Source organism: Ixodes scapularis, unplaced genomic scaffold, assembly GCF_016920785.2.
Source record: "Ixodes scapularis isolate PalLabHiFi unplaced genomic scaffold, ASM1692078v2 PGA_scaffold3__209_contigs__length_174095766, whole genome shotgun sequence".
NCBI classification, from domain to species: domain Eukaryota; kingdom Metazoa; phylum Arthropoda; class Arachnida; order Ixodida; family Ixodidae; genus Ixodes; species Ixodes scapularis.
The window spans coordinates 68,894,390-68,916,907 of record NW_024609868.1 but is presented as its reverse complement, the minus strand read 5'-3'; the positions used below and the strand labels follow the sequence as shown (position 1 = coordinate 68,916,907).

General features: G+C 40.0%; 1 protein-coding gene across 1 annotated transcript; it reads right to left on the bottom strand.

Moving 5' to 3' along the window:
• Window positions 1-3,544: 3,544 nt before the first annotated feature.
• Window positions 3,545-20,368, bottom strand: LOC8054016 (nose resistant to fluoxetine protein 6). Its single transcript, XM_002435380.5, has 15 exons — window positions 20,119-20,368; window positions 14,795-15,003; window positions 14,404-14,524; window positions 13,795-13,882; window positions 13,592-13,686; window positions 10,370-10,549; window positions 9,173-9,266; window positions 7,853-7,954; window positions 7,223-7,388; window positions 6,205-6,287; window positions 5,994-6,116; window positions 5,724-5,844; window positions 5,168-5,354; window positions 4,685-4,827; window positions 3,545-3,724 (listed from the first exon to the last, which is right to left on the bottom strand). The coding sequence occupies exons 1-15, from the start codon at window positions 20,366-20,368 to the stop codon at window positions 3,545-3,547; spliced, it is 2,142 nt and encodes a 713-aa protein (XP_002435425.3).
• Window positions 20,369-22,518: the final 2,150 nt, after the last annotated feature.

The following is a 22,518-nucleotide window of genomic DNA, read 5'->3' as shown; positions in this document are numbered from 1 at the left end:
CTGGGAGATCGGTGCGCGTGATTTGGGAAATTCGGTGGTGCTAGAGGTTGAAGAAGACAAAGTTATATAAAAAGAGTTGTCAGTCAGCGCGGTTTGTTTGAATTTTGCTTTATTTTTCGTGTGTAAGGTGTGCGTGTTGTTTGTAATAGTGCGCTGTGGTGTGTGTAATCATGTGCAACCAACTCGCCCAAGCTGCTACGTTAACAAGGGGCTAGCGTTTTTCCTAGATATCACTTTTTGGCAGATTATGATCATAAATACTGCTCCCACCCCCGCCAAACTTCCGTGGACGTAAAACACGTTCCCAGGTGTCCCGTTGTCATGTGACGCCGTGGAGTCGTGTCACGGGGTCACGTGACGTTACGTGGTAAACTTCGCCGCAAAATGTATGTAGAAAGATTTGTTTTTAAATTTGCGGTATAAGGATTTACGCTGCTTACCGCGATGTTACGTTTCTCAATAGGGAGTTGTAGTAGACCGTTTCCGCAGCCCGCTAAGCACCCGGATAGCGCTCCGTAATCCGCCACAAGACCTTGAACTATGCAGACAATGCTGGCGGCGCGCATGCGTAGCTGCGGCGTTTTCTTCAGGGATACTGTAGCGGAGAAGAAAAGCGATCTACTACAGCTCCCTATTAGCCGCGTGCACGACCGAAAGCGTCGCTGTGGTCGGCCTTCCACGATTGGCCCAAAAGTTGACTATGACGTCGGAAAGGGTATACCATCGACGGAAATAAGAGGAATGAAAGAACTTTAATTTCGACGGTGTTGGCAGTGTTGCTTTGAGAGCGCAATGATTTCAGGCTTCCACCATGCTATTTACAAACACCATCGAACTTGTTCGCAAGGTAATGACGTCACAAGGGGGAACCATAGGAGGGCGCCACCAAAACATCTCGCCGCTAATACTCCGCGACAACTTTTTTTGGCAATGCAGTGGAAGGTAGAGGCCGGCGTACCCTCTCCCATTTTGAGTATACGCACGCTCTCCTTCTCCCCCGTTTCCGGGGGGAGGAGGAGAGCCCGCGAACATTGTTCGCGGAAAAGTTGTCGCGGAGTATAATGACTCTGTACCTCCTTTATGGCGGTACATTTCGTCCGTGACGTGATATTTCTTTTCGACATCATTCCCCAGCCCCCCCCCCCCCCCCCCCCTCAAAGGAAAAAAACCAAATCGCGTTCTACGTTGGCAACAAACACAAACCTCGATGCTAAAACAAACAGAAACGGCAGACTAAGTTTTTCCAAGAACAGATATTTTTTCGCCTGCTGGCTGTTTCTCATCTACGTCTATATATATATATATATATATATATATATATATATATATATATATATATATATATATATATATATATATATATATATATATATATATATATTTTTTTTTTTTTACATTCTTAGGTTTAGTGTGCCGAAGGTTTATAAACATATTGTTAGGAAGATAAAACATAATAAATATGAACGTCTGGGAACATCGATTAGTGTTAACTTTTTCGTTCGAAGATGATTATGGCATGAAGTCAAAATATCGTAATGTCAGCGCTTGTTGCCTACGTCATTTGGAGCTTTGCGATAATTCCGCAACAGTGCTTAAAGGGTGACTTTTTTTTAGTTTTTTGATGTTTAGAGATATTGTTGCAGAAGTATTCTTATTTTTATGAAAAGAAATTGAGTCCGACGGAACCAAAGTGAGAAAAAACTAAATAATAATTAGGGGAGACTTCTTGCTATATAAAGTAGTTTTATTTCATTATTAAAAATTATAATTTTGCAATTTGTTTTAGAATCATGACTAGTATCAAGTCAAAAATAGTTTTAAGTGTCAATGTTTCACTTTAAAAGTTTCCGAAATTAATATCCGTATATATGTACACATCGCGACACTGTTAGCACGAACAGGACATCGGCGCATTTTCGCATTTTTCTCTAAATAGTATTAGCGAGCATAAAATTTTATTGTTTACATTAGAGAACTAAATGAGCTCTTTCCGTAGCAATAATAACTTGGATGACATCCCTTGGATGTCATCCAAGCAACACTGTTAGCGCGAACCGGCGATCGCCTGTTCGCGCTAACAGTGTCGCGCTCTTTACAACCGTATTGGATCCGAGAGTCGATTTCAAGTTGAAAACTGAGCGTAACTTTCTTTATCGCGTTGTGGATAGCGTAGAAAAACTACTGTTTGCCCAATAGGCGTGACAACGGAAGTTTGCGTCTTTTAAGTTTGATAAGCCTCAAGACGGTTTGTAGATCTTTTTTAAAATTTATATTAAAGTGTAAAAAACAAACAAAAAAACGTTGCTTCGAGTGATTGTAGGGCGTCTCTTAAGATGGTCGCGGTAAAACAATAAAATGGTTATATATTTTGTCACCATAACATTCAGCATTAAAAATAACGTAGAGCATTATTAAATTGTGCACATCCGCACTATTTTTTATTTTTTGAAGTAGAACATAAGTATAATTTAACCAATGAAAAGCAGAAATGCAAAGAAAATGACGAAACATGTAAAAATATTTTAGCGAGTAAAGAATAGAGCAGGCAGTGATGTTAAAACAAGTGCCATGCCGAACTTGATAAAATCTCGAGACATTTATCGTAATTTATTCATTCATAAATTCAATAATGTTACATATGTGCCCAAGCAGACAGAAATATGCTTGATATCAATTGATGTAGTATGTACAATGCTGTGATACATTCTAATTTCTTAGCACGCGTAACAAACTCGGTTGGGATCTTCGTACAAAAATAAAGTATGGAGAAAAAAAGTGTTGTAACAAATCAAGTTGATAGACCTCCAGCACTTGTAGACAATATTTCGCTATTCGATTGGACAGTATGAAAATTGAATCACTTAGTGTACTTTATTTAGTTAAAACATATAGTTCCGTTTTATGCGTTGTTCAGAAACCGTAGAATTTTATAAACGCTTAGACTGCAAATTTTCGTAACTCAAGCAAACACTAGAATGATTTTCTTAATGAAATTTCTGAACTTGGACCTTCAAATGCGAACCTTTTGGCACAGCGAGAAAAAAGCTTAAGTCTTATTTGAGCACGCAATTTGAATAAACTGCACTATAGTCACAAATGCAAGTATATGGCATTACCTAATCAGCTTCAACAGGTTGAACATATCGAGTGTCTGTATATACTATGTAATAGGAATGGAACTCTGGAGTGACATTTAATGCATTACATAAAATGTTTTTAAGGAACTAATTAACGTAGACAAAATAAATAAAATATGCACGTTTTGATAGGAAAATAAGTTATACTAAAACGGTGTTACGATGCGCATAAAACATTACATTCACGCTGACATGCAAAAATGAACCGATACACTCCATGGAAACAATAAATTATCTTGTAGAGCCCATATGGGGGGCGATAAAACATGACTATCAAAAATAGGAGTATCCTGACGATTCGCAGCAGTTGGATCCGCATTTTCTCATTGAGATTGTCATTACTTATAGCTTAACTGCTTTCCGCGTAAAGACTAAAGCGCTGCCGCAGTAGTTCTTGTAGAACATTCTTACAAACGAGACTTTTCCGCTCCATTGTCATATATTGACTTCTTGTCCTGCGGAGCGTTTTCGGGCCTTGGCTTGTCGAAGATCATCTTCTGTATGTGGAACGCAGGGCACTCGAAACATAGGAACAGCAGATACCCGAAAAAAATGCTGAAGCAGAATATTCCCAGAGAAGTCATAAGCTGAAAAAAAAAACATTATTTTTTTAGTACGTCAATGTATAACACTGCTTTTATTTGAGTATATGTCGGGTTTCAGGAAATAAAAAAATTCCCCCCAAGTAAAAAGAGTGGCGTATTTATGCAAAGCAGCGTACGAAGAGACATGCCATCAGGCGAAAGATTCCAAAAAAGTGAAGTTGTTAACCATAAAAAGACTCTTCCATATTTTTCAACACACAGTAAACATGAAGCTAACTGTTTTTTCATTTGATACCCACGCGTAATGACACTTGAAAATATTTAGTTTTAATTATCGTTTTGGTTCTTTTTTTCGCATAGTACTGCACAGCTTATATAAACTTTGTCCGAGTGAAGTTAATAGATCGGGTCGGCCATTTATATTTAACAGAGTATATCAACACTATTCGCAGTTTTAAATGTCACCATGCAAAGTTTTTAAAAAAAGTGTAATTATAAGATTACACTTTAATTGATTATACTTTATTTTGTTACGCTGGTTTTAGCGGATATCGAGCACATCAAAGTTGTTCAAAATAGAAATTTTCAGAACAAGTGCTGTCGAATGAATTCAATGAGGTCTTAATATTTCAATGCTTATTTATATTTTCCTGTAAGATTCAATGTAACGTTTGTGCGATCAGATAAAAATATTCATTCGCAGCTATTCAGAAATTACATTGCGACAGATTTCAACAAGCTCGTACTTGTGATAATGTATAACAAAACAGTTTACAAAACTAACATTTAAGTATTAAAAGAGATAGTTGTTGACAATTTGACAATGAACAAAACATGCATATACATCTTAATGCTTTATTAATACTAACAATAAAACATGTTGTCATATGTTTTGCATTAAAATTGATGCTTTTTTTAAACTAGAAAAGACCCGAACAGGTGTTCCTTTCTTGAGCAATTGTGATGTCCTTAAAATAATTATCATCATAATGCATTAGTCACCTGAAGGTACTCTGCAAGGTCAAAGTTTGTCTTGAGGCCTCCCATTTTGACCAAGAAGAACCACAGGTGAACGAGATAGATGCAGTAAGTAAGCCTTGAGATTGGCCTCAGCGCCTTCCAGGCGAAAAACCCGTTCAGGATACCTGGAAGTAAAAAATCAAGACCTGTATTTTACTATTTTTGACAAGCAGGTTGTACTAGAGTTTATGCATTTGTAGAAATTAACAAATTAACGACACGAAGGCGTTTTGAATATCTCCACTAAACGTGCAAAAAACTGAAAACAAATTTTTAAAATAGCTTCTTAGCATCAGAATAAATGGTTAAAAGTGTTGCGGTAGATTCATGGGAATTCTTAAAATTTGACGCACATTTTCATGCCATGAACTGAAACGCTTTCTAACAATTTTGTTTCATGCCATACAGCGCCTTTCGTGTCGCAGTTAAGGGCAAACACAAGAGATGTGAAGGTCTAAAGCGTACCCCCATGACCCGTCGCACATGCATACGACGGCCAAATAAGTGCTGCTGCCCAAATGAGTCGATGGAAACCACCGTAGACAGCGTTGATGACTTCATTTGGCAAATGGCCTCTGTTCCATGGGACTGTTACAAACATCACAAAGCTCGCCAGTGCGATAGACAGCAACCACTGACTGGCCTGTATAACCTGGAATGCAAATTGCTGCTTAGAATTTTTAGTAATGAATAAACATAATTAATTGCAACCTTGCCTAGGGCCCGTCGCTGTTGCGCCTAAGTTAGCAAATAACGTTTTTAATTACCCCTTGTTTCGAAACCGAAAATAATGTAGGATATTAGTAAAAGAGAAAAGTAAGAGAGGGGAACAACTTAGGCATTAATTTTTTATTTGAAATAATAGTAATGATATATATATATATATATATATATATATATATATATATATATATATATATATATATATATATATAGCTTGGTGGCATAGGCCTATTAAAATCAAGCGCCTTAAAACAGTGCAATTCGGCTTCTAAAATGGAAACATGAGACTTATACTTACAGGATGAATAGTTGATTTTTTATGATCCAGTGCCAAGTACCCTGCAATCAGTCCCAATATATACGTGCCTACATGGGTAAAGGGACGATAGTAGATAAACTCTAGTGACTGGAAGGTTTTCCTGAAAGAAAATGACATCTTTCGTGTACCAGTATTTCTGTGAAGCAATAGATGTCTCACGTCAAATCAGTAATATCGAATGACTCGTGTCAATTAATTGTTCTACATAGTAATGAGCTTCTTCTCTCGTACATTAGCAGAGACACTCACTTCTGGTCGTTTGTTCCCAAAGTCATTGAGTATGCTATGTCCCAGAAATATATTTGTAGCGTCGTCAGCACGCAGAACACCAGGGCAACGACGCATGATACAGCAAACGCAGTTTTGGGATGTCTGTAAATGAATGGACGCGTTTAGCATAAAGCGCCTCAGCACATCAGCTAAGCTTATGTCCTGTAAAAATAATGAACTAAACACTTACCTGATGAAAAGCAATGTCAGTGGCAGTGCTATTACCAAAAAGATCTGCATGTCAGCGCTGACGTACCACAGATGCTGGAGACACTGTAAAATATTAAAGAGATTTAGAAAATACGGGGTTTTGTTTATTTATTGTTTCGCACATCCCGACATTATTTGCGGCTGCTTTATATTCGCAGAAGGCATAAATTGCAAACCTCAATGAAAATGCACAAGTAACATGCGGGCCTTCAGGAGATCACCCTTTATAATAGAAAGCTTCACTGAGAAGAATACAAGATATATCAAACAACCAAGTTGCAACAATATTACTTAACACTGTAGCGCAACGTAACTCTGCAAAAAAAGTGCCTTCCGTCGTGCGAAAACCAGACATTAGGTATTGTTAACTCGTAATTTACACGACCTTTCTGCGAAATTTCTGGTAGTTCTCGAACTCTTGTATCAACGAGAAAGAAACTAGTTTCCTTTAGGCGGCAACAGGGGTGCGCGACACACGTTTATATTTCTCAACGTCGCCTGCAAATATCGTATGCCTGCTTTTAGTGGTACCTTCTCTAGGCTACTCTACAGCTGTAGACAATAGTGAGAAGAAAAAGTACCTAACCTTGCCTGCCACAACGCATAAAAGCCGCTTAGGGAATCTCAAACTAATTTATTAATTAAACATATATGGTGACAGGGCGCTGAGTTCACTCCCGTCAAAAATAATTCTGTGTCTTTGTTATTAAGGCACGTCGGTACCGAGGTGGGCTTCTATGTGAAACTAACCCAGCAGTGTATCGACCCCTGGTGAGTAGGAACGACACCGTAGAAAGCAGGACAGAGTATGACAATGAATGTATGGTTGTTCCCCCACCACTCAGTAATTCTATCAAATGTTGACATATATGTTTTTCAGTTTACAGCAACGTGAATTTTAGTGCTACCTTCTCTAGGTAATTGAAAAAAAAAAAAACACCACAAATATTCAACATAAAACGCTCGTAATAGTTTCAATGAGTATCTAATGTTCTCACCATATTGTTCATGGGGTTGAAATTGTTGACGTGAAGAAATACTGTCCACCACCTGTTGATGCAACCGTTAATTTCGCTGGCAAAAAAGTCCTGGTCTGCCGGCCCGTCTACCAGCAGGGGCAAGAGGAATGTGCACAAAATGACCCCTATAATTGGAAAAGTAAGCCTAAAGATAAAAAGGTTAATTCATTAGTAATGAATAAAACCTTGACATGTTCACGTACGTATTAAAAAAAGCAAATTATTATGTTATTGCTCACATGATATATCCCTTGAACGATCGATTTCCCTACATTGAAATATTTCTTACATAGACTAGTAGACGAGTACCACCATCCTTACCGCGATAAAACAGTTTGACCTAATTTGAAGATAAAATTGTCTTCGCGAGGAATAATTAAGTGTGCTCCAATATCACAGAGCGTCATAGTAGATTCTTCTTTGTAAACTAAACACGAAAAAAAAAAACACAAAAAAAGCATATATCTAAACGTGGCCCATGGTTAGACAATTGTGCTCGTCAGTATTTTAGTATTTCGATTTCCTCTCTCTGCTGCGTGTTTGAAGGTTGCAACGAACGCTGTTAAGTATTAATTCAAGTGAGGAAACAGATGATATATTGGCACGTACCTGAAATAACGTTTCGCTACACCAATAAAGAAAAGGACGACCAGTTTTTGCTTGAGTAACGCTTGACGAGCACTCAGTACGACGTGAGTAAGGGCAAATCCACTGAAAAATAACACGTAAAACATTTAGAGACAAAAACAAAGCTGAAGCAAACACTAGTCCGTCTTTGTCGTCGTACTGTCGTTTAGATTGTTTAAAAACACAGTTAATTCTGCGTTTTGCAAACTATCGACACATCGAGAAACGTCGTGACTACTCGCAATATCTTTTTTTTTACGCGCGCATGATTATTTTCTAAATGTCTTACTTCTTTCAGCCCCAAAAGTCTCTTTAAATCGAATCAGGTTGAAAAACAAATGGATTGATACAGAATGGAAGGTTGAGCTTGTTGATGACTAGGATACAAAAACAAAAGGGGTACATGGGCTAATACAAACAACACGAGCCGTGTCCCTTGTGTTGCCTTCCATGTCCCTCTTGTAGGCTGTATATGAGGCCCCTCTCTTTATTTTTAGAACACGTTTCAGTCAGAACTCTACGAAAAAAAATTTTAGATAGCAACAGAAATTTATTGTTTTATGTCGCGGGAAGTCACTGGTTGGTAAACGGTGATGTAGCTTCACTAGCTCCACCACGAAGCGGCTGTGTAAGTGATTAAATGCCTTACGAAACGGAAATGTTTCGAGAGCATGATCAAAAGATTATGAATATGTCACTTTCGTGTAGTTTAAGTTTGGCTTTATTCAATAAACCTTTGCAAAAATCGCCTACTGCGAGCTGCCATCTTTGTCTGCTGAACTGTGAAACGCCTTCTGAGCATGCGCCGTTGCTCTGCTGTGCGGTGCATCAGACGCTGCGCATATGTCCACAGCTCAGTGACTCAGCATTTTTCACTGGGGTGATGAGTGATGCAAAGGTCTACAGACTCAATTTGACTTTAAGAACGACCGCAGTACACGACTCCATCCGACGAAGCCAATCAAGCGGCTACAAAAATGCATCGCCATGGCGCTCATCGCCTTCGTGTGTTCTCGATTGCCGTCTAAATCAATCACGTATAGTGAATGGGCCGTGATCTTCATCTATTTTTTGTGCGTGATTGGATTAAATTTTTATTAGTGTTTGTTTCCTCTGGAGAGGGAAGGGGGGGGGGGGGAGGTGATGCCGGCAATTATATAGCTATGAAGGCTGATTGTTCGCGTTCTTTAGAAATAATCGGTTAGTGCTTGGAGTCTGACGTCTACTCGTTAACATTTGACTTTTGGCTAGACGGCAAAATGCAAGAAAAAAGGTTAGCTTGTACAGTAAACATTCGCTTACCTTAGAAAGAGGAACGTGGAAACGCTCAGGAATCCATTCGGAATCACCTGCGACGCTACTTTTCTGGTCACATCTCCGATGGTAAATACGCTATCTGAAACGGCACAAAAAATTCTGTCATTTGACACCTGTAAAACGTACAGAAGCCCGATTTTCATTCGCCTACACTAGATGTGAAGCCGGATTTCTAAGACGTGTCGTAATGTTCAGCGTTGAAGGAAAAAGCGCACAATCCCACGAATCATATCAGAAGTGAATAAGCAAAATATCAGCTCGAAGGTCTTTATCGAGCCTCATCTGCGGTGTTCAACCTTTATTTTAATCATCTGCTATACTATGTCTCATCCTACGATGGACTAAAGGCCAAAGCCGCGGGCCGCCAGTTGCTATCACGTTCCACGCTATACTATGACACGCTTAACATTGATAAGGGGTGGACGAATAATGCTGGAATCCAAAAGCGCCGCATCATTCCTATAGCTTCGAAGCTGCAAAAGAGCCTATATGTCGTGGCTTTCTTTGCGATGTAAAATTGTTGAGTCACTCAATGCTCTTCAATACGAACCACTGTCTACTCGTCCGCTCATCGGCGACCCGAGACGCGGGCACCAATACGTGCATCGAAACGAAATACCGCAGAATTTCTAAGTGGTTCGTGACTGGATCTGGCGGTCCATAGCTTTTGCTTTTAGTCCATTGTAAGATGAGACGAAGTATGAAACTCGGCGGGACGTTTGCGCCGTGCCTGTTTCTTGCACCGGTGTTGCGGTAACGTAAGAGAGTCGAACTCTGAGTGACTCTGATTAGAAAGATAGTGGGTAGACCTCAATGCTAGCTGCCTTGAGGTCTACCCACAATCCTTCCAATCGAACCAATCAGAGTTCGGCGTTTTAACGCCACCGCAACCCCTGCGCAAGAAGCAGATTACCTTGAGCTTCCCATAGTTACTGAGGATCTAAAATGTGCAGGGCCCGTCAACTCCTGAGCAGTTTATTATCGTTATTTTGCCAATACGAATGCGGCATTAGCCGATATAAACACCGAAGGACTAATTAGAAACCAAGAAGCCGGATTATTTTAGGCCAAGCCCTGCGTATCTTAAACTGTCGATAACTGTAGCGTATTTAAGGAAAGGTACGAGCATCAAAATAAGGCTGCACGAGTTAGGCTTGTGGTAAGATGGACATACAAACTTACGCGCAAATTCCAACTGAACCATGATGTAGGCATGTCCGTAGATGACCCAGAATATCAGGATCACTTTGAAGCCTCCAAGAAACAAGAGCGGCTTATTTTTCTCTGTGTTCTCAGTTCTCAGCAAGTGTCGCGTGTTGCTGATGGCCGAGAAAAAAAGCAGCATCTTGAGAGGTGTCCCAACTGGCATGGGGAAAAAAACGCGAGAAAGAGGATAAGCAACGCTATTTTATTAGTGAGGAGCAGGCTAAGCGTAGGTAAGAAACGTACTAAAAAAAGTGGAAAATTAAAATAGATCTATGGGCGCTTGTATATTCCGCGTTCTGGAAAATGTGTATTTTGGGCCGAATGAAAACAGGTCATTAGGAAGGGGTAGCATTTAATTACATTTATAGCGTGTGCCAATTAACATACAATAAGCTAAAACGCCACAACCAAGCGCTCTAAGTGAATGGGAACAACTGTACGTTGCGTTGTTTGTTAGCAAGCGTGTTGGTAAGGTGCTACTATATTTATTAAGCATGGTGTCCCAAGCAAACTTTCCGCGTAAAACGAGCTGGAAAAATCGGCACCTGCACATGGAATGCTCAAACGTTCACCTGATAAGTGTACACTTATCAGGGGCCCTAATCTGGACATTCGGCGAGAAAGTCGGCGAGAAATCTGGTAGCCGTGATTGGCCAACGCCGCACTTGACCTTGGCACCGGCCAATCATAGCCGCCAGATTTCTTGCCGACTTTTCCGCCAAGTGTCCAGATTAGGGCCCCAGTTCAGATTTATCCTGTGAAATTTCATGGCACAGTTCTCTTTTTGTAAAAAATGAGAGAAAGAAACTTCCCAAAGTCACGCTAACTCGGTCGTCTCTAAACACGTGAAACCTTGACCTTGGTAATGTTTTTGTTCTCACTTTTTACAAGAATAAAAACTGCACTTTGCAATTTCGCAAGGTAAAAATGACGTGCTCAGTGAACATTCATTGAAAGTTTGAGCTCTCTACGTGCAGGCGCAGTTTTTGCCGGCTCGTTTTACAGCGGGAGGTCCGCTTTTGACACTCTATACAGTCACACTAATTAACCCTAACATTGTTTGAAAAGCCCATGTACCCGTTGACATGTCGCAGGCCGCCTTAAAAAACACCCGAATAAGACATTTCTGGGCTTCTTTTTGTCCGATGTGTATATATATATATATATATAAAGATCTAAAAGTGTTACCACATGACAAGATGCCCACTGCGCCAGCGGCTCGGGGGCGCATTGTCACGTGGTATTTTCTAAACATTTATTTTGTTCCCAAAGACATGGAGTGAAGCCCACCATTTACTCAGAGTTCCTTTTTCATTGCGTTCAAACAACTTACAAAGATAGTTTTGAGTGTGTCTCTAACGCTCGAGAAAACAGAAATTACAGAAATAGGAATATGAAAAGGTGTCGGATAGCGGCGTATGACTTGAAAGGAAGAAAAACAATATGACGTTAGTTCTTACGTGTTGGCCTTTTTACTATTGAAGTGCCATCATTCCGTAAAATATTTCAGATATATTATGCGGCGTCTCTAGCGCTAATAAAAAGCTACTTTCCAAGTATACAAATGCTTTATCATTTTTGATGTGCAATTATAGAGATTTACAATAGGGCGCCCGAAAGTTTGTGCGCCTCAAAAAATTAGGGGCTCGCCAATGCGTATGAGCTAAACCTAAATTGCGTTTTAGATTTTGAGCTTGCGCTCGCTGCTAACGTAAAATTCGAGAAATAGCATGGTTCCCCTATTTGCTTTGGACCGGGTTTGCGTCTGTAAACATGGCGGCGCCCTTTCCGCTCACTTTGGAGCAAATTCGTCATATGTCGCTGCCGTAATTAGTCACGTTCATCGACAGGGAATGGCGCAACCGACTTTCCCTTCGCTTTATCTCGCTCAAATCGCAAGGAATGAGCGGTGAGCTCGTCCCATTTTAAAAATCGTCGTCTGAGTCTGGCCGTTTCTAAACCCAAATAGAGGCGGTAACCGTAGAGATGGTCTGGCTACTCCGAGAGTCCAAGTACTATTTCTGGGCTCAATCGGCCGAGTGTTCGTGGCACGTATCTTGTATTTTAAAAAGCAAGTCTTCCAAGGCTACCCAGTCGCCCCAGCTCAGATCTAAATAAATCAGCTGCTTCCGGAGTTTGCTCGCCCGCGTTCGTCTCACTTTCGGCATAGTTAAAGGCCGAAATCTTCGACGATGCGGCACGCGAACGCCAAAACCAATTCGAGAACGAGCGTCAAATTAAGGCGCTACGGATTGGATTGTTTAGGCTAAAAACAGTTAACCATATTTACGCTGTCTTTAGATTGTGTTTTGTTTTAGACGGATTGATTTAGTTTTACTTTAACTATTCGTTGTAAACAAAAACACTTTTCAAGCGCATATGTGTTATGCTTTTTTATATTTTTCTTTTATGAATATTACGTTTGTCAGCCGCATTGGCGCTGTAAGTGGGAAACGCAAGCGCGCCGCGCCCGAAAACACTTTTTTTTTCTATAAGCCGGTGGCACCGACCTTCTTGCGTTTGGGTCCCCCAGTTTCTTAGGGGCACCCAAACATTGAGGCCTCCGATTATAAAACTTTATAATAAGTCTCTCAGATTCAAGGCGCCTTAATCTGGCAAAGCCCTGTGGACAAAACATTTATATATTCGATATTAGGTTGTGTGTTGCCTGCCGCTTTAATGGTCTATCAGTACTATGGAACCTCGGAGTAATGACTTCCGAAGAAGGTAGAAGGGAAGCTGATTCAAGCAGTGAGAGTCCCCCTTTCTTGTGTGGTTTTATAAACCTGAATATGGTGAATCACATCATGCGGGTGTGAGTGGAGGAGGGCAGACATGCGCCACCGGATATTTGCCTTCCGAACAGTTTAACCGAAATAGCGAGAAAGACCCTTTGAGTAACAATCAATTAAAACTTGTTGTTGGCCTAGTTGGTTCATGATGCAGTATAAAGGTTGTTTTTTTTTGCGCGACACAGGGGACAATTACAAGCGCTTGTCCTTTTGCGCTTGTCCGTGTCTACTCGCTTGTATTTGTCCCCTGTGTCGCGCAAAAAAAAAACCTCTATACAGTAACAATCAACTTGACAGTTTTCACAAACCACCGTTTAATAAAGCTTATGTTATATTCCTTACTTTAGGAATATTTCTTAGATATTTCTTTTTGTTTTTGCTGAAGCTGGAGAGAAACAATATTCACCTTTAAATTTCTCGTCTCCTCCTGTTCTTCGTTCAATTGTCCATTCTGCGACAGTTGCAATAGCTACTATGAAGCATATGGTACCAAGAATAGCCCTGCAATAAATAAACAAGAATATATCAACATGCGTCACAACAAGCAAATACAACGGTCACTTGTACCAAACAGATTTCAGTTTGAACATTAATCATTTGTTTTCTTACATTGAAGTTGCTTGAAGTACAGTAACTTTCTTTGGATCATCTGTCCGGCAGCCTGTGACTGTACCATTTATGCCATATTGGCCGAGAACTGCAAAAAGAAGCTTAAATTAGGTCGTTGAACTTTCTTGCTGAACGTTTCAAGTTTGCTTCTGGGGACATTCGCTGCAATTAGCCAGGTGTTTACAATATTAAAAACAAAATACGAACAGTACTTTGGTAAAACAGAAGTATATGTCTAATAATTATTCGAACGCGATTTTAAGACAGTTCAAAAGATATTTACGGGATATATTGAGAAAAAAAAAAGTTTAATGTGCCAGCGAGCTGGGGGAAGTTTACCATTGTGATATTATTCCGAGACTTGGGCAGAAGAAGGGAAAAAGCCTACAGTGGTAGAAAAAAAAATATTGACATATGTTGGTACGCGATTTAGCGTCTGATCGATCTTTCGTTTCATGCTGATGTTACTTCGATGATCTTTTAAATTATTTCTAAGGCGAGTTTTGAAATTAGGTCCTGGCTTTTGAGATGTCCGAAATTGTCCACTGATGCTTCCGGACCGCGCAAAAAAATCTAATCTAAGAAATAGTTGTAGGTGTGTTAGTTTACCTTTGGACATAAAACGATTTAGATCAAGCGTGGTGCAAGTTGACGGCGTACACAATCCGGTCCGAAAATCTTGGGCAGCAAACTTGGCATTCGTGGTTCTCGTGAGCGGATTGAATCGACCCTAGAAGATGAAACGCATACACATACGGGTATATTACAGAGGCTCTCACACTATGGCCCGACGGAGCCAATCAAGCTGCAACGAAATTTAAGCGTCACAGTTCTCGTCTTGTTTGTGCTTGCTTCATCACCGACTGAACCAACGAGACACGGAAAAAGCGCAGCGGTCTTTGGTTTAGCCGTTACTAGCAGACCCACAAGGACAAACTATCGCCTACCGCGTGACTTTCGATGCTGCTCGATCGGATCCGTGGGTTAAGTAAATATTTACCGTGAGTTCTCCGATAGCTTGGAACCTTGTAACGAGCCGTTCGAGCCGCTCCTTGTTTGGGACGATGTGCAGGGAGCAGTACTGACCCTTAAAGCTGACTTTATTGAGCTGGTTGTAAGCTCTCGTCTTGAGACACTGTTCGTAGGAGCCGAGGTTCACGACACTGCCTTCCAGGACGTTGTTTGGGATGAGCCCATTGGACAACACCACTGCATAGACAGAATAAGAGACACGATTTTATTTGGGTGACATACGCTGAGGTTATGTACCGTGAAGAGGTAGTCAGGACGCTTAATGTAGCCGTATTAGACGCGTTACAAATAAGACATTGTTGCAATATATCGAATTAGGCTGGATCGCCGCGTCTTCGCCTTTTGTATCCAGGGATAACAATAATAAAAAAATATACTGAATATAGCCAAAAAAAAAGATAAAAAATAAGGTAAAAAACTTAAGGACGATAGCAGTTTTTCCCCACCTTACCTTGAATCTACGTTTTGTTATTTTCCGTATACATAAATGTGATATAAGGCCATATAGAAAATGGTGTATATAAGGTCCTATAATGCCAGGGATATAGCATGCATGATTACATACGACCTCACTTGCCCGATTTTTTCTATGGCCACATGTGGCGGTAGACGGCATTTCTGAACGTGTTTCACAACCTTGAGCGCACGAACAGCCTCACAACGTTCGTCAGTCGTCGGTACAGTTCGCGTATCGCCACTACACGTCGCCTGTTCATTCGTTCCGGTTTTAATACCATGAGGTCCAGTTAGACAACATAGTCGCGCACATGGCGTGACATTATAATGCCCCCTGCTCAGAGCGCCTCATTAAGACATGGAAGGTTGTTTCGTCGTGCGGGCTGCATAGATGGCATGTGTCGTCTAGCCTTGCAGTGTACTTGGTCCTGAAGTGGGGTGTTCGTAATACTTCACTCCGCGTCTCGCGTACAAGCTGACTCCTTAGCGAGTTGGCGAAAAACTCTCGAAAGCAATTTGGAATGTAACGAACATATTATTTAAAGAGTGTTCTTTGGGAGTAGGTCCATGTTCTTCAAGTAGGCACTTCATCTAAAACCAGCAAATAGTTGCCCTACTAAAATACTCTTTATTAGAGGCCGTTACAACCCACAGCGTTATTCCCGTTTGAAGCGTGTAAATCAAACAGTTAAACAAAACAGAACAAATTTGTCCCCTGCATTTGAACACGCAACCGGAGGACTGAAGTTAGAAAACTGAACTTGATTACAACCATTTTGGAATAATGCGCCATTATTTCGGAGTATTCGCACAAAGAAATCTACTCCATACATCAGTCCCGAAATGTTCGAGCATATTTTGCCCTTTGAGAACTTGCGTTGCTTACGACGCCAGTTGTTTTGTTATTGGCGCGCAGCCCAAAGTGATAGTCGCCACAATGGCGCACATCTCTTTAGAATCATGACGCAAATTATAATGCGCGTACAGGTTGCGCAAGAAATTTGACGTCACATCTGTGAAATTATCTTTTGTCGGTAGCCCCTGGCTCCATCTACGGTGTTGGGCCATTGCCATGGAGATGGTTGTAGAGGCAACAGCGGTGTGAGAAACAATAAACAAATATATAAGGAAATAATTAGAAACAGGTAAATTATAGTTCATAGGTAGGGCATATATCTCGACCTAGTGAGAAAGGAAATTGTGAGTTACTTTGGAGGTCATTATTTCAGTCTATAGATTATCTTACGTGAGGAGCCTAAACCACGCTGAAACTACCTCCACTCATTCTAAGAGGCAAAATACCATGGTGGTGCAAAAGGGTAAGATAGATTAGCGTTAAGGGCTCTTCGGATGATCCTCTTCCCCTTAAATTTAGACAAGCAAAAAGAGACGGCGACAAAAAAAAGAGACCCAGCAGGGTCATCGCAAAACAAATTTTGTGTTGTTAGCTTTTTTTAATATTTTTAGGGTTTAGTTTATGTGAAATTTTGTGTAATATTCAGCAGTTTTACTTCATCAAGTTTTTCCATCAAGTATAATGTGCCGACACTTCTTATCAAAAAAGCACGCTGCTAACATTCGTAATAAACTATTGTATAGTGTTGCGCGTATAATTTAATAAATATAATGACAAGTATTCTCCGACAAGCTAATAAATCCTAAGAAATTTGAACCAGCGGGACGGGTTCCATTATACAGACATTTCGGGAACGACTAATTACGAAACGTTTTTTTTTTTTTTTAATAAGGCCTTTGCTACTGTCGGGACTCTTTCTTACGTATAGTTTAGGCTATATGATGAGATACATATGCTTAACCACAGAGGAACACTAAATAAATTGTGTGATATAGATGGTTGTATGAAAATGCCTGCATAAAATATGACACCCTGATTGCTGTTTGCTAATTCTCTCTTTTAATGTCAATTTCCGTCATACAAATACCTATGAAGTATTATGATGTTTTCATTTAAATAACATATAACTTCACATTTATAACGCGTTTGTTGGGTATTGGCGACCATATGTTTCAGTGGTGCCACCTTGCGGGCGCCCTCCTGTGACGAAGCTGGTGAAATGCGAGCGGACGACGCGCTATGCCAAAGCCCGGTGTGGCTATGTTAGTTCGCATGTATGCATGCCGATTTAAAATGGTTCATTTATTAAAAAAATAAAGTAATACGTCTGACGTTTTTGTGAGTGATCCTTCTACTAAATAATAAAGCCTCAAAATTGCTCTTTAAATTAAAAAAAAACTTTAAATAGTTCAAAAAACAAGCTTAGAGCTTCACTATACAGCTTGCGCGCCGTGTGTCAGTGCAAAGTTCATGTGAGTGGAAATTCATTATTACACAGCAAAGTTTTTCCACGACAGTTCTCAAAATGATAGTCGGGGTAGTATTATTTATATTTATGTAAAATCATAGGTGAAAGCCATGTTCTTGGCATTTGCATCCACCTATGTGTGAATGCCGTAGCTATTTTTTTCCGAAGATATAACATTGAGGAGCCCGAGGCGTGGACTTTGTCAATGTTTTACCATGGTACTTTGCATATCCCTTAAATTCACAACAAACCAAGCAGGTATAGAGATATTTTGTTCCATTCATTTCATGAAAAGTTTAATGCGTGTACATGGAATACTAAAAGTTACAGTTAAACTTTTACGAAAAAAAAAAGAAATAGAAGAAACCACCAGCATGTCATTAAAGACAAATTAAAAATGTTTTAGTGTCAAACTAATGTATGCGTATATGAAACCTTACAAAATATATAGAAATACGCATTTTAAGTGCATTTTAGATATATTAGAAATATTTGACTTGTCAGTATTGTAGTTTTGTTATTAGCGCGAAGACGAAGCTGATTTTATTAAATACAGCATAAATCCACGCCCATGTTAAAAACAAAAAATATCTTACATTTTTAAAGGTTTTCTTAATAATATGTAGTGACTTTAAATAGCTTGTGACGGGAAAACAATGAATTACATATGGCCTCCAAAAGAGATCGTTCACAGTGACAGAACAAACTTTCGCTCAAATTGAGCTAGCTGGTCTTCGTTAGGGTGGCTTTGCCGCACGACGTCGGTTTTAATTAGATTGTTTTTCTAAAACTGGCAACGGTTGTAAGCGGTGCCGCTCCATCGTAGAGTGTTGAAAGTCATGCTGCGCCTAGGTAAGTTTTATCTATGTGTTTTCTTGAGCTGCCTCCTCCTCCCCCCCCCCCCCCTCTTAAAAACGCTTCCGAATGCGTATGCCTTACAGCTTTTTAATTTGGATTTAGTATGTTTCGACTATGACCAGCAAGGTTCTGATAGGAATCAAGTCTTTAAATTTAGTGATTACAAAGTTAAATGCTGAAAAGTAATTATTGCCTCAATTATTCCGAACGCTGTAATCCTTTTCCTATATGGGCACTTTTGCAGACACCAATACGACTTCAACACTTGTTTTTTAATTCTGTGTGGTACGAAAGTTCTACTGGAACGATTTCACTCGTGTTTTGAGAAACGCCCCGTAAAGTATAGCTTTGCGCTCCTTCCAAGGACACGATTTTCATGGAGTGGTGGTTTAGAGAAATATGAAAAAAATATGTCCCGGACCTTCGGACGACCATTGTTTAAACAAAATAAAAATACGCAACCGTAAAAAAGATTTTTTTTAGCTTATTAATTTTTGTCTGTATTTCGTGTTTGGTATGCATCGATGCTTATAAATGGTAAGGCCGTGTTGCGTGTTTGCCATCAAACAATGTTGGACACCAAGATTCCTACGCTCCAGTTTCCACTGCGCCGCCTTGTTTTCGCAGTGGCAGACTTGCCCCGTGTGCGGGCTTTGGGTTTCACGTTAATTTGTTATGCGCATAGTACGAAACTGCCGGCAGCAGTGGCGTACGCCAACACGCAGAAGGCCAGTGGGGTTTGGGGGGGGGGGGGGGGGGGATTGTTTTAGGAGGCAACGCACATGAATGCAAAATATATAACCAAGCTAGGGAGAGCATGAGTTTCTATGCTTTACGAAAGAGCAACACCAATTAGGATAGATAACTAGGCATGATGGTGAGAGTTCATGTTGAAAAAACAGCGCACCAGGGACAAGGACAAAAATACGAAGAGAACAAAAGACAAGGGTTGACTAACAACTGGTTTGTTAATACAACACAAGGAAGAAAGAAAAAAAAGGACAACAAAGAAAACATGGAGTCGAATGTTCGCGCTCTTGCTGGGCGCCTTTTGGAATATGTTCCCTTCTATATTTATCTCAAACGATCTCTTAAAGCTGAATGTAGAAACTCATTTTTTTTTCTTTTCTGACTTAGGTGTTTTTGTTATCCTAAATCTAGAAAGTTGATCTCGCTGGGGGTCAGAGTCAACGCAGGTTGGCTCACACACGAGCTGTTGTTCTTTGCGGTGTTTTAAGCTTCAATCATTTCTCGAGATGCTTGGTTGTGGTGTTGATATAATACATTTGTGTCATTGAAGCGTAGTTCGCACCCGCAATCTTGGCACTGTATCGCTAAATGTGAATAAGCGGTATCCCTTTCAAGGAGCTATGGTGCTATCTGAGTCGGATGTTTAAGCACCGGCCAGACTGTCCGATTTAAGAGCGCATACCCTTCTCTTGTGGGCGCTCTTATACCGGTGCTTAAGCATCCGAAATAGAGAGCACATTTCGTATAAAAAATACCGCCACCCGTTGAAAATACAAGCCTACGATTCTCATTACCAGATAGGGTTGATAATATTTAACTTATCACTGAACGTAAGAGGGATATTTTAGTTTTGATTCAGTACCCCTTGAAAAAAAAAAAAAAAAACACGAAAATCTGCACTTACTTCGAATTGCCCAAGCATCCTTGTTCTTGAGCGCAAAGTAGATCTTCAGCAAACTCGCGGAACACGGAATGCTGAGTTCCGGGCCCGAGATCTGATCCGTGACTGCGGGCATAAATTTTGAGGCGAGCACTTTGAGCACATCACCGAGATCCGCTTCCAAGCTCTTCGTAGTCACCTCTTCTTCGGCAGACGTGCAAAAACCCGGCACAATTGCAAGACACAAAATAAATACTAGCGAACTTGAACCCATGACTAGAGTATGTTTAAATGTTTAAGCGTTTCTCTAGACCCAAACGGAAAAGATAAAACCACCCTGGCCGCGCTCTACTTGATGCCCGTTTCAAATGCTACAGTTCTCGAGGTGCGGAAGGCTTGTACCGGAGCGCTCCGCCCCTTTTCCACCGTAACGACGGGGACGCATGAAGAGCATTTTTAATTACCGGGGAGCCCGCGTACCCTTGGGGAATCCAACGGCCATGACCTCGCTCTTCCGCTTTCCCCCGAAGCACCTTTAAACATTGGAGCCTCTTTCTTCGCGGTCAAGCTGGTTATGACGTGCGTAACCCCCTCCTACGATCGCATTTCCTCCACCAAAAACCCTCTCTCATTCCGACGTCATGGACACGGAACACAACGTAAGAGCTGGACTTCGATGGCGTCCTTTGCGGAGCAGCAACAATATATATTTATATATTTGTTTTTAACTTTCAAGCAATGCTTTGTTTTTGTTTCGGGCGCCGCGCTTTAGCCTGCTTTCAGGTTTTCACTGCCTACGTATGTCTCTCAAATTTGTAATTAAGTTGATAGACTATCTTAAACCTGCAAGCACGCATGCATGCATACTGGTTTAAAGTAAGGTGATAATAGGCATGATTTCCTGAAAGGTCAAGGCTTTGACTTTTCAGGAAATTAACCATACCCATAGTGACTCGAGTTTGGTTAATTGAATATGTGTGATACGCATTGATTCATTGTTTTCTTCAAAAGTTACGCTGAATTAGTTTCAAATTAAGTTATTTCAGTTGTTAAGGATGCTGGAACGACCGCATGAATTGCTTTATAAATTCTTATCCTGAAGCAGCATATGCTTGTATTTTACTTCAGGACACCTACAAATAGATGACCCGACTTGTGGTACGCTAGAAGAGTACGCACATAAGGAGCCTATCTAGCGGACAGGAAGGGGAACAGAAAATACTTCTAACGCTGAAACGTTTCACGAACAATCAGTATCTACTTTTTTATTCTTGACAGTTTTTCATTTCTTCGCTATGAGAACGAACGCAAAAACAAATATTTTTTTAAATCCAAACATTTTAGCACACAAATATGCAGCAAAATGTGGTAATAATTTTGTCGACCGATTCTTGAAGTGAGCAGTGAACAACTCGCTTGTTTTAATTAAGTATTATTGCTGGGAAACTAGTTTTGTAAAACAAATCAAGTATAATATATTCTACAAACTTGCGCTCGCAATTCATATTCTATATGGAATATCACAATTATTTATGTCATGCGTTGAATAAAATACGAATAAAATGATTATCTATATCATACTTACAATGCAAAGCAGGAACAAAGCCTCTGGCAGTGGTTCGTAAAGTCATCCACAGGAAGAAGTGAGATTATTCTTTTCAGCTTCCAAATTTCTGTCTAACTTTTCATTTATTCTTTAAGTTAAGTCTTGCTAGGCTAGATATCGGTTGTTTGCACTTTTTTTTGTTTATTACAATAAATGCTATCCCGCGTTTATCCTCTCCGATGTAACGTCTTAATGCTTTTGTAATAACCGGCATGTTAAAGTTTAATTTTTTCAGTTCTGATAGGTAACCTTCGCTCTTTATGCGAGTTTAGGAAAGAAGCGTGAAAGCGCAAATGAGCTGGTATACATTCATAATTGTAAAATTACCCGAGACTGTGGTGACGACAGAAAAACGAGAGAAAGAGGGAAAGTTTAAAGAAATAAAGAAATAAGTTTAAGAAAAAAAAACATTACAGATTTGATTAACTTTATACACATGAGCATACTTTTATGCAGTAACTTTATATATATATATATATATATATATATATATATATATATATATATATATATATATATATATATATATATATATATATATTAGAGAACGAATAGCAAGTTTCCCCCAGCAAACTTGTTTATATCTTAGTGATGAAGTCATTTTTATATATGTTTATGTTTTATCTTGGTTCTTTTGAAGCTTTTGACGGCGAAATGAGACTAACATTGTGTGGACGAGTTTTTCCTGTTTGCTGTTTCCTCTACCTTGTTTAACCTGTAGTCAATGTTACTCATGTTATATCGCTAATTATGATTTGTTTTCTTTCATCTCGTGTGCGTACATTATTTCTAAGGCCTGCCTGCTGCTTCAGAGCGCA

Excerpts from the sequence above, each read along its gene's own strand:
- LOC8054016 (XM_002435380.5), bottom strand. The coding sequence starts at position 20,368 with ATGGGTTCAAGTTCGCTAGTATTTATTTTGTGTCTTGCAATTGTGCCG. Across the intron at positions 6,117-6,204 it reads CTGACATTGCTTTTCATCAG|ACATCCCAAAACTGCGTTTG; the intron begins GTAAGTGTTTAG and ends ATTCATTTACAG. Across the intron at positions 4,828-5,167 it reads ATGTGCGACGGGTCATGGGG|GTATCCTGAACGGGTTTTTC; the intron begins GTACGCTTTAGA and ends TTTTACTTCCAG.